This window comes from Liolophura sinensis, chromosome 7 (assembly GCF_032854445.1).
Source record: "Liolophura sinensis isolate JHLJ2023 chromosome 7, CUHK_Ljap_v2, whole genome shotgun sequence".
Taxonomy (NCBI): Eukaryota; Metazoa; Mollusca; class Polyplacophora; order Chitonida; family Chitonidae; genus Liolophura; species Liolophura sinensis.
In genome coordinates this window covers 27,759,712-27,777,533 of record NC_088301.1, presented here as the reverse complement: position 1 = coordinate 27,777,533, position 17,822 = coordinate 27,759,712, and the positions used below count along the sequence as shown (strand labels likewise).

Here is a 17,822-nt window from a genome sequence, read left to right as displayed (position 1 = left end):
GAGTAAATGTTAGAATCAACAACAACAGCACTGTTCTTTAATAAAGGCATGAAGTCAAGTAACATGAAACAATCTGCAGTGTTCTGATGACGTATAGTACTGACGTCCATCATACATGTTTTACTCACTTTCTCATATTCTTTTCATCTATTTCTCTGAGATCTTCAATATCTAATGTCGAATACACCCCTGAAACACAACATCAATGCCAATGAGCCACTTTGTAAATACCATAGATCAGACCTTTTTGGACACAAAGTTTACAACCAATAATACTGCCATTACCAGAACATGTGCATCCTGATTGTAAATTGAGACACAAATACTGTAAATCTTAACCTTTTCAACCACTGAAGCATACATACATACGTATACAATTATCATGAAAATGACACTAGAATTATTTGTGTGTGTCATTAAAGATGCAAGCTTCAGAAAACTGTTCAAATTATTTCTCTACACCCCATAGTAATCTCAGAATGTTTTCAAAATATTGGTTGCACAGGCTGTTGAAAAGGTTGAAGATTGAGGGCACACATGTACAATGTGAAGTTTCCAAAACAGAAAGTGGCAAAATATATTGTCGCAAATGCAAATGCTAGCCTTACCTTTGCACAGGCTTAATTTAATAGAATTGATTTATTTTACTGTATTAGTGTTCTATGCCGTAGTCAAAGATATTTCATTTCAATCATATCAGCCTAATTCAACAGATGTCTAGACCGATTACCACATGCAATGCAAATATCTAATCAACAGGGCATTATTCTCTTCATCATTTTTTCTTTTCTTAGTGGGAATCCACTTAAATCTACTCTTCCTCTACCACCGACAAAGCAGCCGCTCCACATGAAGGTTTTAACGCATATTAAAGTAAACAGATCTGGCTGATTATATGTTCATAACTTCGTGAAGAGTAACAATGTACATTTACATTCTACTGTATTAAAAATATATGAATATCTGTTGAGACTACACTTTGTTATTTCTCTCATTTCTTCCACTTTGTTTCTGAATGGGAATCCACAGTATGGATTTATGGGACTCAAACAAATGCATCCCTGATCAATACTGTACTTCATCTAAATTTTAGTTTTTTTTTAAAAGACACATTTTGCTTGATTCTCATTACTAAATGTAGCCACATAAGAGTGTTTTGTGAACTTTGATTAATATTTTACCAGGAAAACTTAACTATTGCCCTCAAAAGTAACATTCTAAGGCTATATCATTTATGTGCTTCTAAAAGTGCAAACAAAACTTTATGTTTATTTATTTATTTATTTGATTGGTGTTTTATGCCATACTCAAGAATATTCCACTTACATGACGGCGGCCAGAATTATGGTGGGAGGAAACCGGGCAGAGCCCGGGGGAAACCCATGACCATCCACAGGTTTCTGGCAGATCTTCCCACTTACCAAAACTTTGTAGGAAGTACAAAAATACACATTCTTCTTCGTGCTTGCAAAAAGAAAAAAAAAAGCCTAAAGTAGACAGTTACCTGAGTCTTGCTGCCATTCAAAGGTAAAGCTGGTCTGGTACAAACCTAGCGCCTTCCTGTAAGGCACAATGGTTGGACATTATCATTAGCATTTTGGTTTAAATTTGAGCTGGCAAGTAACCACATAAATTATAATGTTCTTCATACTCCAAGGTTGAGGTACATCTTGAGTATTCAACATGTCAGAGAGTCTTCTAGGCATGTGTGCTGAATAATACACTGTACAAAAACTGTCAAACTACCTTTATCTGACCATGTCCATGTGGCAATATTTGTACGAATTACCTTAAAATAGGTCAAGATGTTTTATCTATCACATTTACATACTGTTTGTGAAAAGCAGATTAAGCTGACCATAATTGAGATGTAAATGAATAAACGAACAACAGAGATAACATTGAGGGAATGAATGAACTTGCAAAACTCAAAACACATTCTACACATGGCAGCATAGACTGACAACGTACACATATTTAATCTTTCCAGGATTTAATGTCAAACGATAACACCTGATCTTCTAGAACTGGAATTTACCTAGGGTCGTGTGGCTGTCATATTTTTACCCACATTACAACACACTAAACGTCATACCTTTTCTTCATTTCTAACGATAACCTTGGCTCTTGCCTGGCATGCACCCATAACGTGACTTTGGCAATAAGGCAGAATTTGGACGGGCACACCTGTTAGTGATATATAACGTAAAATCAGAAGACTAGCAATTTGAAAAAAAAAAAAAAGAAATAAAAAAAAAAGATGACCTGAACTGTGACTACACTGTGAATACAAATATCTTTTTTTTGTCTTTTCCGATTGATTGAGAATCTAGGATTTAGTTTTAATTCCATTTTTTTGGAAAACTCCATTTGGATTAATTACTACTGTCCGGCAAACCTTGTCATCCATTGTTTTCATGAACATACTACATGGATGCACATGTATCATCATTACGTGAAGTGTAGCGTACTCATGATATACAATGTACATGTATTTTATGCAAAATACAACCGTAGTTGAGCAACTTTACAGTTGTTAAAATAATATTCAGTTTATGCTATCCAGTGAGAAACGCCTTTGTAGGGCCTGAAGGATAAGTGAGGCAATATTAACATTTGATATGATTCGAGCGAAAAAAAAAAAAAAAAAAAAAAAAAAGGAAAAAATATTATATCAACTATACCTGTATCAGAAGCATCAAAAGATAAAGTAAAGACACCATTCATAATGTCAACATGATCACGAAAACCACCAACTTTTGGGTTTGGTCACGGTTGATGGTCCAGTTAAATTTTTGGAATAAAAGAGCATATCTGGGTTGCGAGCATTTAGTTCTTAATCCCTTGTACTTTTCTTTCCGTTCACAATCCCCATTATACTGGTACACTGTTCACTGGCATACAGATGAAAAATTAATGGCAATAAATTTGACCGATAAGAACGTCACTGAAAGACAAACACTTACATCCAACACCTGAACATCATAGTCAGCCACATCGATGTAGCGATTACCCCAATCCGCTTTGTGTCGGATCGTCTCCCAGATAAAATGCTCCACGTCAAATGTCATCTGTTTAACTGTAACTTCATGCTGTTGGTGAAAGTGAGAAACTAATTTATCAGGTTAACTGTGAAAGACCTTGATGAAATCTGCATATAAGTATGTCTGGAAGGATTCTGTTTTTCCCAGGACACCAACAAAAATTCAATCTCTCTTCCATGGCAGCATAAAAATAACCCTGCTATATTTTGTCCTCCCCCCTCCACTTTCTTACACTGAGGTTATCTTACCAACACTAGTGTTTACGCGTTACATACCATGCAATGGTTCACAATATATCAAATCTGAAGTTCAAACTTCAAAATAATGCCTGTAGTGTGTCTACATGTAATACTATACGACTCACACCATAAATCTGTCAGATTTCATCAGAATGATTTCATTCTTACATCACTTGTCTCATTAACTCTGATTTAGTTTTGACGTTATCTCTTGCACTATTAACCCTAATAAATTTATACAGTTATGAAAGTTGTTAGCCACTGGATATATATCTCACCAAAATTTATTTCCTGGTCTTTGATTAAAATCGAACTTGCTTTATACTCTATGACAAAAACATCATGGGGGCTTATCATGAAATGTTAAAATGCACTTATGTGAGCCAATAACTGACCTGTAATGGAGCCTTGTATCCGTGATTGACAACCGTCATGGGTCTATGACCTGAGCCCATGACTGTCAGGGGTAACAGACTGTGGTACGCCATCTCCAAGTCATCTGATAACACACAGGTAGACATTGCTTGGAAATTCTCATACCAAATAACATACATGTGTACAGGTAATCATAACTATGGAATCTTCAACTGGGAACATAGTGTAATTATTCAACCTTTTTGCATGTTTTTCGAGGTGTTTTTTCAAGCATATTCTGAAGGCATTATTCTGTGTAGACTGATAAAATCTTACTTTTGATGAAGCCCTGAAAATGGCTATCTCAACCAATGTAGTTTTGAGTTCAAAAATCAAATTAAAAATGTGCGTAAATTGCGCTGAAAGTTGCTCTCTCATATGCGAAAATGTTGAAAAATTAGGGTTATCTCAAGAAACATACACTTGAGATATCTTAAGTAAAATTTCTGATAAAAATGAACCCTCTCAAGTTCTGTATAAAGTTATAAATATTAAAACAAAAGAGTCCGGTAATATTATCTGTCTATGATAGGAAATTCTAGGACCAAAGTATATGTGAAAATGACATTTATCTGGCATTACACTGATAGCAACTAATCAGTTTTGTTCAACCATGATGAGATACAAACTTTCAACTTGACTGAAGAATAGCGAAATTGTTGCCAAGAATACAGGAAATACAGGTATTAAATAACAACACTTATGAGCAGCACGGCAACTGAGTCAAAGATATCTGCATGCCAGAAGTGCTCACCATCAGGTTCGGCAGGTGGGTTCATCTCAGGGAGGAGAGGGTAGGTAAAGGTACGCACATTCATGGTAACAGACTGAGAGCTGTCCAGATAGATGATGGGACTTGTGGAGGCCTTACTGGCACAGCTGCCTGTACTGCCACTGATACTGGGAGAAAAGAATGAGCGCTGCGACGCACGCATCTCATACGAGCCCTCTACCCCCACAGGTTTTGTCAAAAGGGGGTCGGACTTAAGGGTACACGAACAGCCATGCTGAGTATTTTTCAAATCCACGCTGAGATCACATTGGTTTGGTGAGGCAGGAGGTATACAGAAGTTTTCTTTATCACATGGAGGGTAGGGCAAGTTATCATGGTGGACAAGCTCTGTCCCAGGGCTGCTCTGGCCAGCCCCCAGCCCTGACCCCTCAGTGTGACAATGAGGTATATTGTCCTGCGACTGGCTCTTACGTAGCGACTGGCACCTGCCTGGAGAGAGGGCCTGAGGTGAGCCAAACTTAAACCCATGGGAGTAGCGCATGGATTGCTGCAACTGCTGACGCAAGTACTTTGACCTCAATCTGGAATCACCGCAGTTGCACTTTGCATCCGCGTCATCATTGCTTTTGCCACTGCTATTGGGGATGTACTGAGGAAGTGCGAAACCACTCTTTGTGTCCTCGTCGACGATCGAGCCGTCGTCAGATCCCGCAAAATCATACAGCGTCAAGCGACTTTTCTGAGAGTCCGAGGTCTGAGTGTCAGGTTTGTCTGCAGCATCGGGGGGTGGGGGGCAGTAACAATTTGGGGTGGGGTTGAGCGTATCACAGTCAGAGAGGTCCCTGTCACCATGCAGGAATTCCTGAGGAAAAGCTAAGATTGCATCCCTGTTGAATTTAGCAAAGCTGGTTGAGGCTGCAGACGAAACGTTGCCAACGTCTGCCTCTAATACTTCGGTTTCCATGATGACTGCTTCCATGGGAGATTCAGGTTCCATGAGGGGTGTGCTGCAGTTGGTATAGTCCGACCATTCCTCGTCCTGCCTCTGGCCAGTTGAGATGTCCAGTGTAACAATGGAATGACCCGTATTTAGTATGATGACGCCATCCAATTTCATTTTCACCTGAGGGCTGAACGAGGGGTAGGGTGGGGCCAAGTCATATCTGGTGTGGAAGGTGAGGGCGTGGTCCAGACACCTGGCTGGAACTCCTGCAAATACATCATTTATATGAAAATTTTACTCACTAAAAACTTTGTCCAATCACAATGATTTAATTTAAAACAAATTTGGGGCTTTATGCTTTTGAGAAGGTGAAGAGAAATATTACATTTTGGCTTCCGGAACATCCTGCAGGGTCACGTCTGCAGTGTAGTAGATTAACTTATATGTATATGTTCGAATATTAATAAAACCCACTAACACTGTTCATAGAAATTCAAGCATGATTAACAAGCTCAAAAATACTGAAATGTTGTCCAAACACTACACTATAAATTAGCATGGATCTAAGATGGATCCCTATGAGATACATATAAAGCAATAATACTGAAAGCTGGCCATAAAGGCAGAGAGTGCTACCTGTTTCTGTGGGTAGAACAGCCTCTGTGGCCACGCACTCCTCACAGGGGACTAGAGGTGGCACAGCTGTCACTGTGATGTAACACTGATAGTTCTCACCCGTACACACAGACAAACTGAAACGCAAGCATACTCATTGTTCTCTACACAACAGCGATGAGACATCAGGATTTCACTCAGAGACAAAAGTTCTATTTCAAACACTTTCCCACTACACCACTAAATCTAATAATCTTTCACCAACATCAGATTTCAATTTATGTAGATGAATGTATATGATATAAACAGTCCTGCAATTATCTCAATGAAGCAACATGTTGAAAAGATTCTTGCAACTCTGCATCTTGCTGGTTACTGCAACTTTTACATCATCTCTCACTTAAACATCAAGTTCAAATTTCAAGCTCAAAGTCAGTTGTATATTATTTTAACACTGATCAAACATTCAAGGGAAGAAGTCACTGGACCACCTACTTACATGTACTATGTAAAATGCTGAACCACAAAAATTCTACACGTGACATTCAGATAGTTCTCATTATCTCTGACACAAATGACGACGCATATAAATATTTAATTAATATATATAATGTTTGATGCTGTGCTTAAGAATTTTTTAACAGTATAAGAACAGTCACTTTTATGGGTGCAGCCGTTCACTACCAATGTAACTGGTATGGTTCAAATGTCAGCACAGAAATGAATCACTCACCTCTGTCCATACACAAGGATTTTTTTGTTATCTCTAGGCCACTCACAAACGGCCAGGAAGAGGTCGTGCTCAATCTCGGACTCCTCAAACAGACGCACTTCAGCCACCTGCCATCAGACGTCATATCAAACCTCAATGTCTGAGTTTACAACCCATTTCTCTTGAGACATGATTCATTATCCACATTTACTGACTAATTTGGTTGGTGTTTTACGCTGTACTCAAGAATATTTCCCTTATACGACAGCAGCTCATTATCTGGAAGGTACTTGTCCGAAGCAAAAATCTGCAACCTGATCTAGAACTGTCAAAGGCATTGCTCTCACTCTGTTGATACATGTACATGTACTTTATTTATTTATTTGATTGGTGTTTTACGCCGTACTCAAGAATATTTCACTTATACGACAGCGGCCAGCATTATGGTGGGAGGAAACCGGGCAGAGCCCAGGGGAAACCCACGACCATCCGCAGGTTGCTGACAGACCTTCCCACTTACGGCCGGAGAGGAAGCCAGCATGAGCTGGACTTGAACTCACAGCGACCGCATTGGTTACATGTACTTTATGTACTTTATGTTTATTGAAGAGGATATGACATTCATACAAAGGGCTTATAAATGTTTAATGTCCACAAACAAGAATTACCATAAACAAGGGTCCACAAGCTAGCAGCAGTTACTTCCCTTCGTAATATGGAGTACAGTGAACCTTGAAGTCAGCTGACACAGATACGTGCAAGGAATAAGCTGGCATCTTTCCAGAACAAAAAGGCAATACACTTACACCCTGTTTGGGTGTTACTAAAGCTAGGTAAAAAGGTGCAAGCCATACACTGAACCTGCATATCTGGCATCATAGCAGCTCTCCACCATTTTTTAACTTTCAAGATGAATGATTCATTCAGTAGTGTCAGGCCTTTACAAGGCTTAGGGTGTGCCCAAAATATAAAGAGGCCAAATTTTTACTGCATTTTACTGCAAAGTATTCATTTTGTCTCCCAAAGTTACTTTGTGAGTTAACATCATTCCAGCTGATACATGTAATGGTTTTCATGAGTGACACGAAAGTGTCAAAAGAAAGTGGCGTTGAATTTTAGATGCACGTGACCAAATTAACGTAAGCTTTACCGCCACCTGATGAGTAATGTCCAAAACAAAACAACTGAAAGACAGAAGTTGGTCAAATTAGGCATGAGGACCGATTTGGAAAAGACCAAAAAAGCTTACTGTACGTCTCCCCACCTCCAAAAATTGCCTTCTTAACTCAGATCAAAGCTGAGGATAGTGAAGATCTCTGTACAAGGGAGATAACACAAACAAGGGAGATAACACAAACATGTTGCTTCACAGAACTTTGGATATGATCAAAATTCTGAATATTTCTTTCACGATCACCTACCTTTTTGAGAGGCCTGTGAGGGAGGAAAAGCCACCATTGCAGCCTGAATGTGTACAGAGGGTAGGCTATATGGTCATCTGCCTCAATGTGCAGGGTGTACGATATCACAAACTGGCCATTCTTTGTGAAACCCAGAAACACGTGGCTGAAAAAAAATGAAACCACTGATAAGTCAGTTAGAACATGTACGTGCATTACCAGTGAAAGTTATTTAGTGGCATTTGTTTGACATTATACTCAACATTACGATGTAGTTTACACATTAGTTTCCTTGTTAACGATTTAAAATTTAAATATTAAAGTGTAAATTTATTTTAATTATTGACTGGTGTTACACGACCTTAAAACCAGTGGAAGCAATGAGATTGCTGTCAAACCAGAAATCTCATTAGTGCAGTACATTCGTGTCCTTCACAATAAACCATCAATCTCTAACAGCTCACAAATAAAGCATACATTTATCTTAAACCATTCAAAGAAATCTTGTTAGTTAAAAGATATATACAGAATTAGCAAGACACTGCTGCCTTACCCCTCATCCAGTACTGACTGGGGGACCAAGGATTTGAGACCGAATCCCAAACGACCAGGAATTTTGGTGAACAGCTTTTTGGGGCGGGCATGCTTGTGGGGCTGTAGAGATCCGCTTACCTGAAATAAACAGAAATTTTATTTCCATTTAAAAAGTTGTAAATTAATATGATGGGTAAATTTAATTAAAATGCCATTCTAATTAAATCAATGGCCAGTAGTTAAATCAACTAAATAAGTTTTGCTTCCTTTGTCTGCAACATGTTGAGTACTAATTCTTCAAGTCAGTCAATGAAGTCAACAAAAGAGTCGGATAAAATGTTCTGGTTTAAAATCTACTGTATCCAAGGGAGGTAACACGAATAAAACAAAACCATGAAAACAATCAAACAACCTCAGCATAGTTATCTCCCTTGCAACAGCTGCAGATGAACAACAGCAGTGTACTGAACAGCGTCCATTTGATAATGACTGGACAAGCTATGTACAAAAATACAAATATACGTACATGTAGATGAAATGCATAGCACACTAAAGCATGATTATCTGCAAGAAAAACCTCTTTCTCCAAAATTATTACCATACAAAAAATAAGCAACATCTGCCATACTGAGACTAACCATGTTTTGAGCAATTAAGAAATATCCTCACTAATGTGTATTCTGCATACAATTTTACACGGTGATACATGTGTGTAAGCAAAATTTCTCATTTCTCAGAATGAACCAAAATGCTTACGCATTTCACACCTTAAAATCACGAAAGTTATTTTTAAAACCAGCTGATATCAGTGAGATTTAAACATCTATTTTTGGACGGTAACAGCTAGAGATTCAACCAACTGAAAGTGTTATGTTATATCAAATATGGACTTCTTTGATACTGTCAAATAATTTAAATACAGTCAACTGTGTAGAACCTTTCTCAGATAGGAGCTCAGTCTGCATAGTCAACCAAGAAATGTTTGATAATAATGGGCATCAGAGAGCACTCAGGAGCATTGCCAACATCGAGAATAAAACTTGTGTCTTGACAGAGAATGTCCAATATGACACCTCATTAAAACTACTTGGTCTCTTTGCCACACAAATGTACCACGTGTATAAGAATTAAAGCCAATGACAGAATGAATTAATAAACAAGGTTAAAACATTAACAGTCACAATGCATGCAGACTAATTGAAACCGATTATTTAATACAGCTTGTTAAATGATCACAATAATATCCCAATATACGTAGCTACATAAACAAGAATAGGCAATTTTGGCAACACCATGATATGTACACAAGTGTAGCTCCCAGCTTTATTTTCATCAATAACATGGGTCTGCCATAGTCACCAGTGTCAGTATAATGTGAATGAGTTGGGTGTCATAACTGGTGTCTTCAGTTTGACACATGTACTACAGTGGCAGCAGCATTCCCCCCCCCCCCCTCCCCCCCAATCCTCACTTTTATCCAAAACAACATATACACATGATTTTAGATGGCACAAAGTTTAACATTCGGAAGCAAACAACAGCAGAAACGTGAGACATGCTATCAAAGATGGCCTGTGAACTGTCAGCATCTCGCCAAAGTTATCCCCTGAACTGTACCATGAAAGCCATTAGAAAACAGTGTATTGAATAAAAAAAAAAAAAGAGACTGAGTTTGTGTTCTTTATTAGACGCATACTGGCCTGTCCAGACGGCATATATGAACCTTTGGAAAAGCACCTATCGCTACAAACACTCCTTAAAAATTGTTAGAACACAGCTGAATTTCAATAGGTTGATTTCCCCAAGTGTTTTTATAACTAGGGCAATATTACAACGTGGAGTATACCCGTTTCATTTATAGAATAATTTATTATATGTATTAATTGATAAAAAGAATAGTGGGTTCTTTTTACACTATAAATGCTACATTTTTTGCATGCTTACTACTACCACTTTCTTCAAATCACATAAATATATAAATACATGTATATAATATATGATATATCTATATTACCAAAACAAATCATTTTGAACATTTGATACAATTCTATTAATTTTAATGCACATGACACAAACAAACTGAAAAAAAAGGGCTGGTTTCTGACACTTTTTCAATGTTATGATGTACAATCATGTAAAATGCCATACATCATCTTCAACAACCCTCACCTACTCTATTTACATTTACTGACATTTATATGCGATGTATTATGTAATCAAATATAAATGTACAGCGTAGTATTCAAATCTGGTTAACTGCTGTAAATCTCATACATATGTATAAAACCATTTACTATTCTCAGATTTAATCAAGAAAAGTATGGTATTATAAATGAGTTGTGAGTCACACAACATATTTATGGTCAAAATATTTCTTCAGGCTAAAGAAATGTCTTGTTTATGTAGAAAGCCAGATAAATAATTTTTGGCTGTGTGTCCGAGGACAGTAATAACTTGTCGCTAAGAAAATGTCAGAGTGAAGCTGTAGCTTGTAGGCTATAGATGTTATGATGTGGAATTATAGTGTTGTTACTGAACAACGGCTCAGTGCAGGTGCTCTGGTTACATGGAACTGTGTCCTGTAGATGGTTGTGCTAGCTAGTGTAAACTGATCAATACAGCTGTTGGTTTGTGATGATATTGAACCATTTACAGTAACACCCTGCAAGTGGCAGAGAGACCAGGAAATGCAGACAGATGTGAATCTATTACTGGAACTCTGCCCAGGGTCACATTCTTGGTAAACAGACACGACAGACAGGACTTCTATGACAGGACTCTTAGGGTTAGACAACATCTTCCAGAACATACACCTGACCCAGGCATGATGATTTGGGGCATCACAACACCCAGCATTTTGTAGAAAGAATTTTTCTGTATGCATGGTGTAGCTAATTATGAAATTTTTGCTGTATGAAATCGAACTATATGTATTATTTATTTATTTATTTGACTGGTGTTTTACGCCGTACTCAAGAATATTTCATTTATACGATGGCAGCCAGCATTATGGTGGGAGGAAACCAGACAGAGTCCGGGGGAAAACCCACAACCATCTGCAGGTTGCTGACAGACCTTCCCACCTAAGGCCAGAGAGGAAGCCAGCATGAGCTGAGCTGGACTCAAAGCGACCACACTGGTGACAGGCTCCTGGGTCATAACGCTGCGCTAGCGTGCTAAACAACTGAGCCACGGAGGCCCCCTACTACATGCATTATACACGTACATGTAATATGACACAATGGGATTATGTCTTACACATTATATACCACCATATATATATAGCATTATATACATAGAGGCTATTGCACAGTGAAGGTTAAATCATATATTATCATTTAATCATATAATATCATAAATATCACCCGACGCGAAGTGTCGAGTAGGTTATCATTTCCATCTTTCCCGAGAATATTCTATTTATTATTTATATTTTGACAATATCATGATTTTGTGTATTTGAACCAGTTTAAGCCATGTTTTTAGCTCTAGGCCTTCATAGACTTGTGTATGTAACGTGATGTCACACATGACATCTTGTATGATGTTGTGTCTTGTTGTGCAAGTTAAGAAATATTAAAGTTAACTGAATTTGCATTATGACTCCATGCTGCTAGGCTCGGATTGGAACGTCGTAAAACAAAATATTTCTTTGTGACGTCATGGCGTCAGGCTGTGTAATAGCAAAAGTGATATCTAACTCTAGCCAGAGATATATCACTTTTATCAGTGAAGGAAACCCTGACATTTCACGCTTACAAAAATAATAAATACATGTACATAAATATATATAATATGCTCAACACAGCAGCAAACACCAACATGAACCCAACAACTGTCATTAACATCTTCTTCAGAAGGCAATATTTATTTCCAATATCAAATTAAAAAGGTGTACAAGTCACACTGAAAGTTGCTCTTTCATATGTGAAAATGATGAAGAAATAGAGTTTATGTAAGATAAAGTGTACTTTCTAAGTGTAAACAATACACGAACACGTATATTATTGAAGAACGACAGCAGAAGTAAATCAAATTTCACTGTACAATGTACACACATGCGTACACATATAATGCTATCATATGCTTCAGCCAGATGACTCACATAGTCACTGTAAGGGCAGCTATCCTGATATGCAACTTCCATTGTGCTATGAAGTAACTTACAAGAAAATGCCTTCAACTCAACACTGAACAGCTCATCAGTGACAATAATCAGTTAGGTGGTGGCCAGTACCTGGCGTATCACTAATTAAGCGAATGAAGTTTTGCCACGGATGAACGACATATTAGCTTCAAGCTCTACTACCTCCTGTCACTGAGTGTCAAGTGGTATTCAACTGAAATAAAAAAAAATTAAAAAATGGGAATTTGATAGGGTATGTAAGTTTGAGGGGTTTTATTATGACTTCATACAGCCATAAATTATTAGCCCTGTAAGTAGTAACACCTGCTCATTAAAAATGTTATGCCCAATGTCTCAATGAAGGCCCAGGGAAAATCCTATGTTTTATGGCAGGATGGCTAGTAAAAGTGTGAACACAGCAGCTAACCCCGGGCATCAAGCATCACTGTACAACACTGATCTTCAACAAGCCACCACATATCATACTATCTGGACACAAATTACAGGAGCACGTTCATAAGTAATTGAAGAGTCACACTGCTCAGATCTGTGATCTTCAATGGTCTCTCGCATTTGCGCTGAGGCAAGCTCACACATTATCAGGGCATCGCTAAACTTAAGCAAGTAAATTAGGTTATCATTCATGCCATAAATGAATACTGTCCTGACTGTATATCAATTGAATTTGGTAGAAAAATATTTCTTGAGGTACTGGCAGCTTTTATTTCTTCTGTGACTTCCCCTTGCAGAGCTTGAACTTCATTGCAAAAGCTGAAAAACCAAGTAGACTTTTAACACTTGAGCATAAATGTATATGTAATGTAGTCAGACTGCTGTTATCTGCTTAAGGAGTTTGGATTTTCTTAACAAAATTCCTGACATACATGTAATTGTATTCATACTTAAATACACATGTAAATACAAAACATACTGAGATCTGTACCTGATCCTGTAAGCTAGTGGAGGTCAAAAGCTATACTGGTCTAGTTAGATCACTCATAACCCTAGGACCAGATTCAAACCAAATCACACATGTATTTCTTCAACCTTTTTGCATGTTGAAGGGCAGTTTTAGCACATGATGTATCCACCTAAATTTCTTTGTTGAGAGTTTACGTTTTTGGTGGATTGCCAACATCGAGGCTTCACAGAAATTGAATTTTTCCATCGAGGCAGAAAAATGCCCTTAAAAATATACTTAAAAACTACATTAAATGAACATGCAAAAAGACTTAAGAAATAAGGTATGTCTGTTATGTCAGCTGTGTGACACGAGACCAAACTCATGCCTGCACAGTGTACATGTTGTACCTGGATATGATGACATGGATACAAGCATGTACCCAAACAACCACATGGCTTTGTTTTTGTGACATTTAAAATACCTCTGCCAGGAGTGACAAGAACATGCGACAGTAACATAATCACCTAACATATATTCCCAGGCATGTTCTGGTGCAAGTCTGTTGTGTTGACATCAGCTGACTTACTGTTTTTGCTATACGTACCACCGCCATGTCATACCCACTCTTAAAAAGCTATGTTAAGCTCTGCTATGTACAATTACATGTACGTGTATAGAGTTCTTAGGCACAAACAAATTATCCCCATGGCTTAGTCCGGATTTCAAAATTCCTAACCAGGTTTTCTCTAGGGATAAACCTACCTTATTTATTTATGTACTTATTTATTTGATTGATGTTTTACACCGTACTCAAGAATATTTCACTTATGCGACTGCGGCCAGCATTATGGTGGGAGGAAACCAGGCAGAGCTCAGAGGAAGCCCATGACCATCCGCAGGCTGCTGTCAGACCTTCCCACTTACGGCCAGAGAGGAAGCCAGCATGAGCTGGACTTGAACTCATAGCAACTGCATTGGTGAGAGGCTCCTGGGTCACCATCCTGCGCTAGCATGCTAACAAACTAAGCCACGGAGGCCCCTACTGTTTAATAACAAACGGTGTTCACATATGTACAAATACACACAAACAAACAAAATAATTAACTGTTATACTTTTTTTTAGGTACTGGTCATATAATTCATATGCGGGGCATAATAAGACATAGAGAATTAGTCTGTGTTAATTAACAATCCATACCTATAATTATTATGTTTCTTGAAGGCTGACAACCTAATGTATTTTTATAACCAAATTCAACCTAATAATTAGGATGCATGCAATGAAATTACCTGCAGTATGTATTTAAAACTGATGTATGAAAAACATGAAGAATTTCTAGCCCGAATATTGCTACTCCTGTTCCTAAACACAGTGTACAGTAAATACATGCTCATGTCTGTGACCCTTCATCCAGCTGACATCAGCTAAACATCCCAGGGCCACATGTCATACAGGAAGTTTGTCTCACACAGTGGGCTCCCAAGAGAGAATAAACAGGATTCTGGTAGGCAGGCCAGTTGTATTCAAACAACTGTTTCACATCTCGTCTCTCCAATCCTTTATATGCAACAAAAATGTTCATGTAGGCCTACATACCCTATTTCTTCTCAAATTTGGGACACCAGGTCTGCTCATCTCACATGGTTAGACTATCTTATAAACAACATAATCATATCTTGACTTTTCCAAAAGACTGATAAAGAAATGTAATATTCTACTTTCAATACTACAAATATCTGTCCTAAATTTTACAAGTATTAGGGTATATACATCTAGATGTATTTGTATTTGTGAGTAGCTTTGCATGTTGGTCAGCTACATGTGTGTAGCTTACACACATCTAGCCCAGGGAAATTTTCATTTCACTGACCTACAAATAAAACAAACTATGGCAATTATACTGCGCATCTAGATCCTATTAAGACAATAATATTTTCACATTACATTGCTATAGCACCATAATAAAAGTGATTTAAATGTTAAGTGGGGAAGGGGTAATGTCTCAGCCCAATATATATTTTCTTTCTATGACAGGACTTCCTATATATATATATATATATATATATATATATATATATAATATATATATATATATATATATAACCTATATACAATATATGCTATATACAATTTCCTCTTCATGCACACGTACCATAATGACTGGAAACAAAACTCACTCAAAAATGTATGCATTCTTAGAGGTTTCCACGTCCTCAGGACAGTTCAATGAATAAATGATCTCCTGCAACCTTGCCCTGCCTAATATGCAACCATCAAGAGGGGTCATTGAAAGTAAGACTACTGCCCGTGTTAAAAATGGCTTGTTAATCCCGAAACATACAATACATTTACCTAGTTTTTATTGCTTGGCCTGTCCTTACATTTGGTATACACCGATTTCCGAAGTCATCCAAATATACCTGTCAAAGCCAGCGTCGCTAAACTATGTTTGAACAGTAATCCAGCCGTTTAGACTTCCCAAACGTCAAACCCACATCTGCCATGCTTTGAGTTCAAGTTTCTTCAAACGATATTTTTCCTTGGGAATTTTTTTTTGGGGAGGCTTTCAAGTATAAGGAAACTCTAGTCACTGGATTTTGTTGTCAACAGTTTATCATTCAAGGAGCCAGTACATACCTTCCACGGGGTTCGAGCATGAAACATGGCCGACAACAGTTGCACTTCTCAATTCAAAACTTCTTATCAACTGGATTATCATTCAAAAAAGGGTTTTACTGGTGCATATTTTTGGCGTCTTTTAACAGAATCAGTGTATACCAAACATTGGCATGGACTCGAGAATAAACGTTTGTGAAATTTTACACCCAGGTGAGATTTGACCACGAGACGGGCTGTACATGGCAAGTTAGTCGAGAGCACATCCCGACATGCTAATCAGTGTTAGGAAAAATGTAATCCCATCATGATGTCTGAATGGGTGGGACTACGGTTCAAGCATGTCTATACATATTATACATGCATGTTCTTGCTTAAAATAAAACCTGGTGAGTGAAGGTACAAAGTCACTGAACACATAATTACAGATCAGCCAAGGCTGATATTCTGTAGTATTATATATATATATATACATACCCTCACTCACCAGGTTATTATATATATATTGCAAAACACAAAAAACATCTCTGCACATATTCCTATTATTAGAGAAAAGAAATCCCTCAGATCAGTTACTGGTCTACTGAAATGAATGTTGATTGCCTATATTCCCTTAAGCAAGAAATTTTTAAAAACATCATATCTTATTTTCTTTTATTCAGACAAAACAGCTTATACACACGTAATGCCTAGCACACTGCACAGTGACGTTCAAACATCGTCAGCATTTATCTGAGTGTAGCCAGCAGCTTGATTTCTCATGGGTCATCTTTCACCTTTCACTCGAATCATTTTCAGGCTACATGTATTTGAATGAATCTTTACAATATCCTCAATACTACGTTTCCTACCATTTCAATTTCAATACAAACAGGCTGAGGAGTAAATATGTTCAGAACTACTGCCTGGAAGATTCCAGCTGGTTGCAGTCATTATACTGAGGACAGCGAGCACACAAATAAATAAGTGCTAATCACATTGTCACAGCTGTGATGGTTCTCCTATGATACAGGAACATGTGTCTGTTAATGACAGTGTTACCATGCACACACACACACACACACCTAGAGGTCTCTTATTCAACAGCCCTAAAGACCATAGTCGCTGACTGGGTAATCACGTTGGACGAAGCGTACATAATACATGTAGCCATAATACACACTGCTCACTGAGAAAATTGAAGGACATTACCAAATCGCCCGGCTATCAGTTGGAGAGAAATGGATAGGGAAAGGTGACTAATGAGACAAAATGCTGCAATTAACTTGGAAATGTACTCCCAGCCAACTGACTACAATTTGATCCGATAAAGTCTGTTACTAGGTTCCTTGAAGAATGGTTTAATTCATAGACGCATGTCCTTGTATACATTTACTTCCTCTCTCAATGGAACCTTGTCAAAAGTATGTCTTCTTCATGGACAACAGAAGATTGGTGCATACAATCGCTCCCCTTCCTAAAGATAAACATAAATGCTTGATTGTTCTACATATTACATTTTATAACAAGCAATAAACTCCTAGAAAACAAACACGTTTGCA

At 37.8% G+C, this 17,822-nt stretch overlaps 1 protein-coding gene across 1 annotated transcript in view; it reads right to left on the bottom strand.

The window, feature by feature from the left end:
- LOC135471604 (DDB1- and CUL4-associated factor 15-like) overlaps window positions 1-17,822 on the bottom strand; it is a 33,215-nt gene that overhangs the window by 3,069 nt on the left and 12,324 nt on the right. Inside the window, exons 2-11 of the mRNA XM_064750895.1 lie at window positions 8,654-8,772; window positions 8,122-8,266; window positions 6,722-6,828; window positions 6,010-6,125; window positions 4,452-5,639; window positions 3,679-3,782; window positions 2,967-3,092; window positions 2,096-2,187; window positions 1,505-1,560; window positions 129-189 (exon numbers count right to left, since the gene is read on the bottom strand). Coding sequence (XP_064606965.1) covers window positions 129-189; window positions 1,505-1,560; window positions 2,096-2,187; window positions 2,967-3,092; window positions 3,679-3,782; window positions 4,452-5,639; window positions 6,010-6,125; window positions 6,722-6,828; window positions 8,122-8,266; window positions 8,654-8,772 — 2,114 coding nt within the window. The remainder of the gene's footprint in view (window positions 1-128; window positions 190-1,504; window positions 1,561-2,095; window positions 2,188-2,966; window positions 3,093-3,678; window positions 3,783-4,451; window positions 5,640-6,009; window positions 6,126-6,721; window positions 6,829-8,121; window positions 8,267-8,653; window positions 8,773-17,822) is intronic.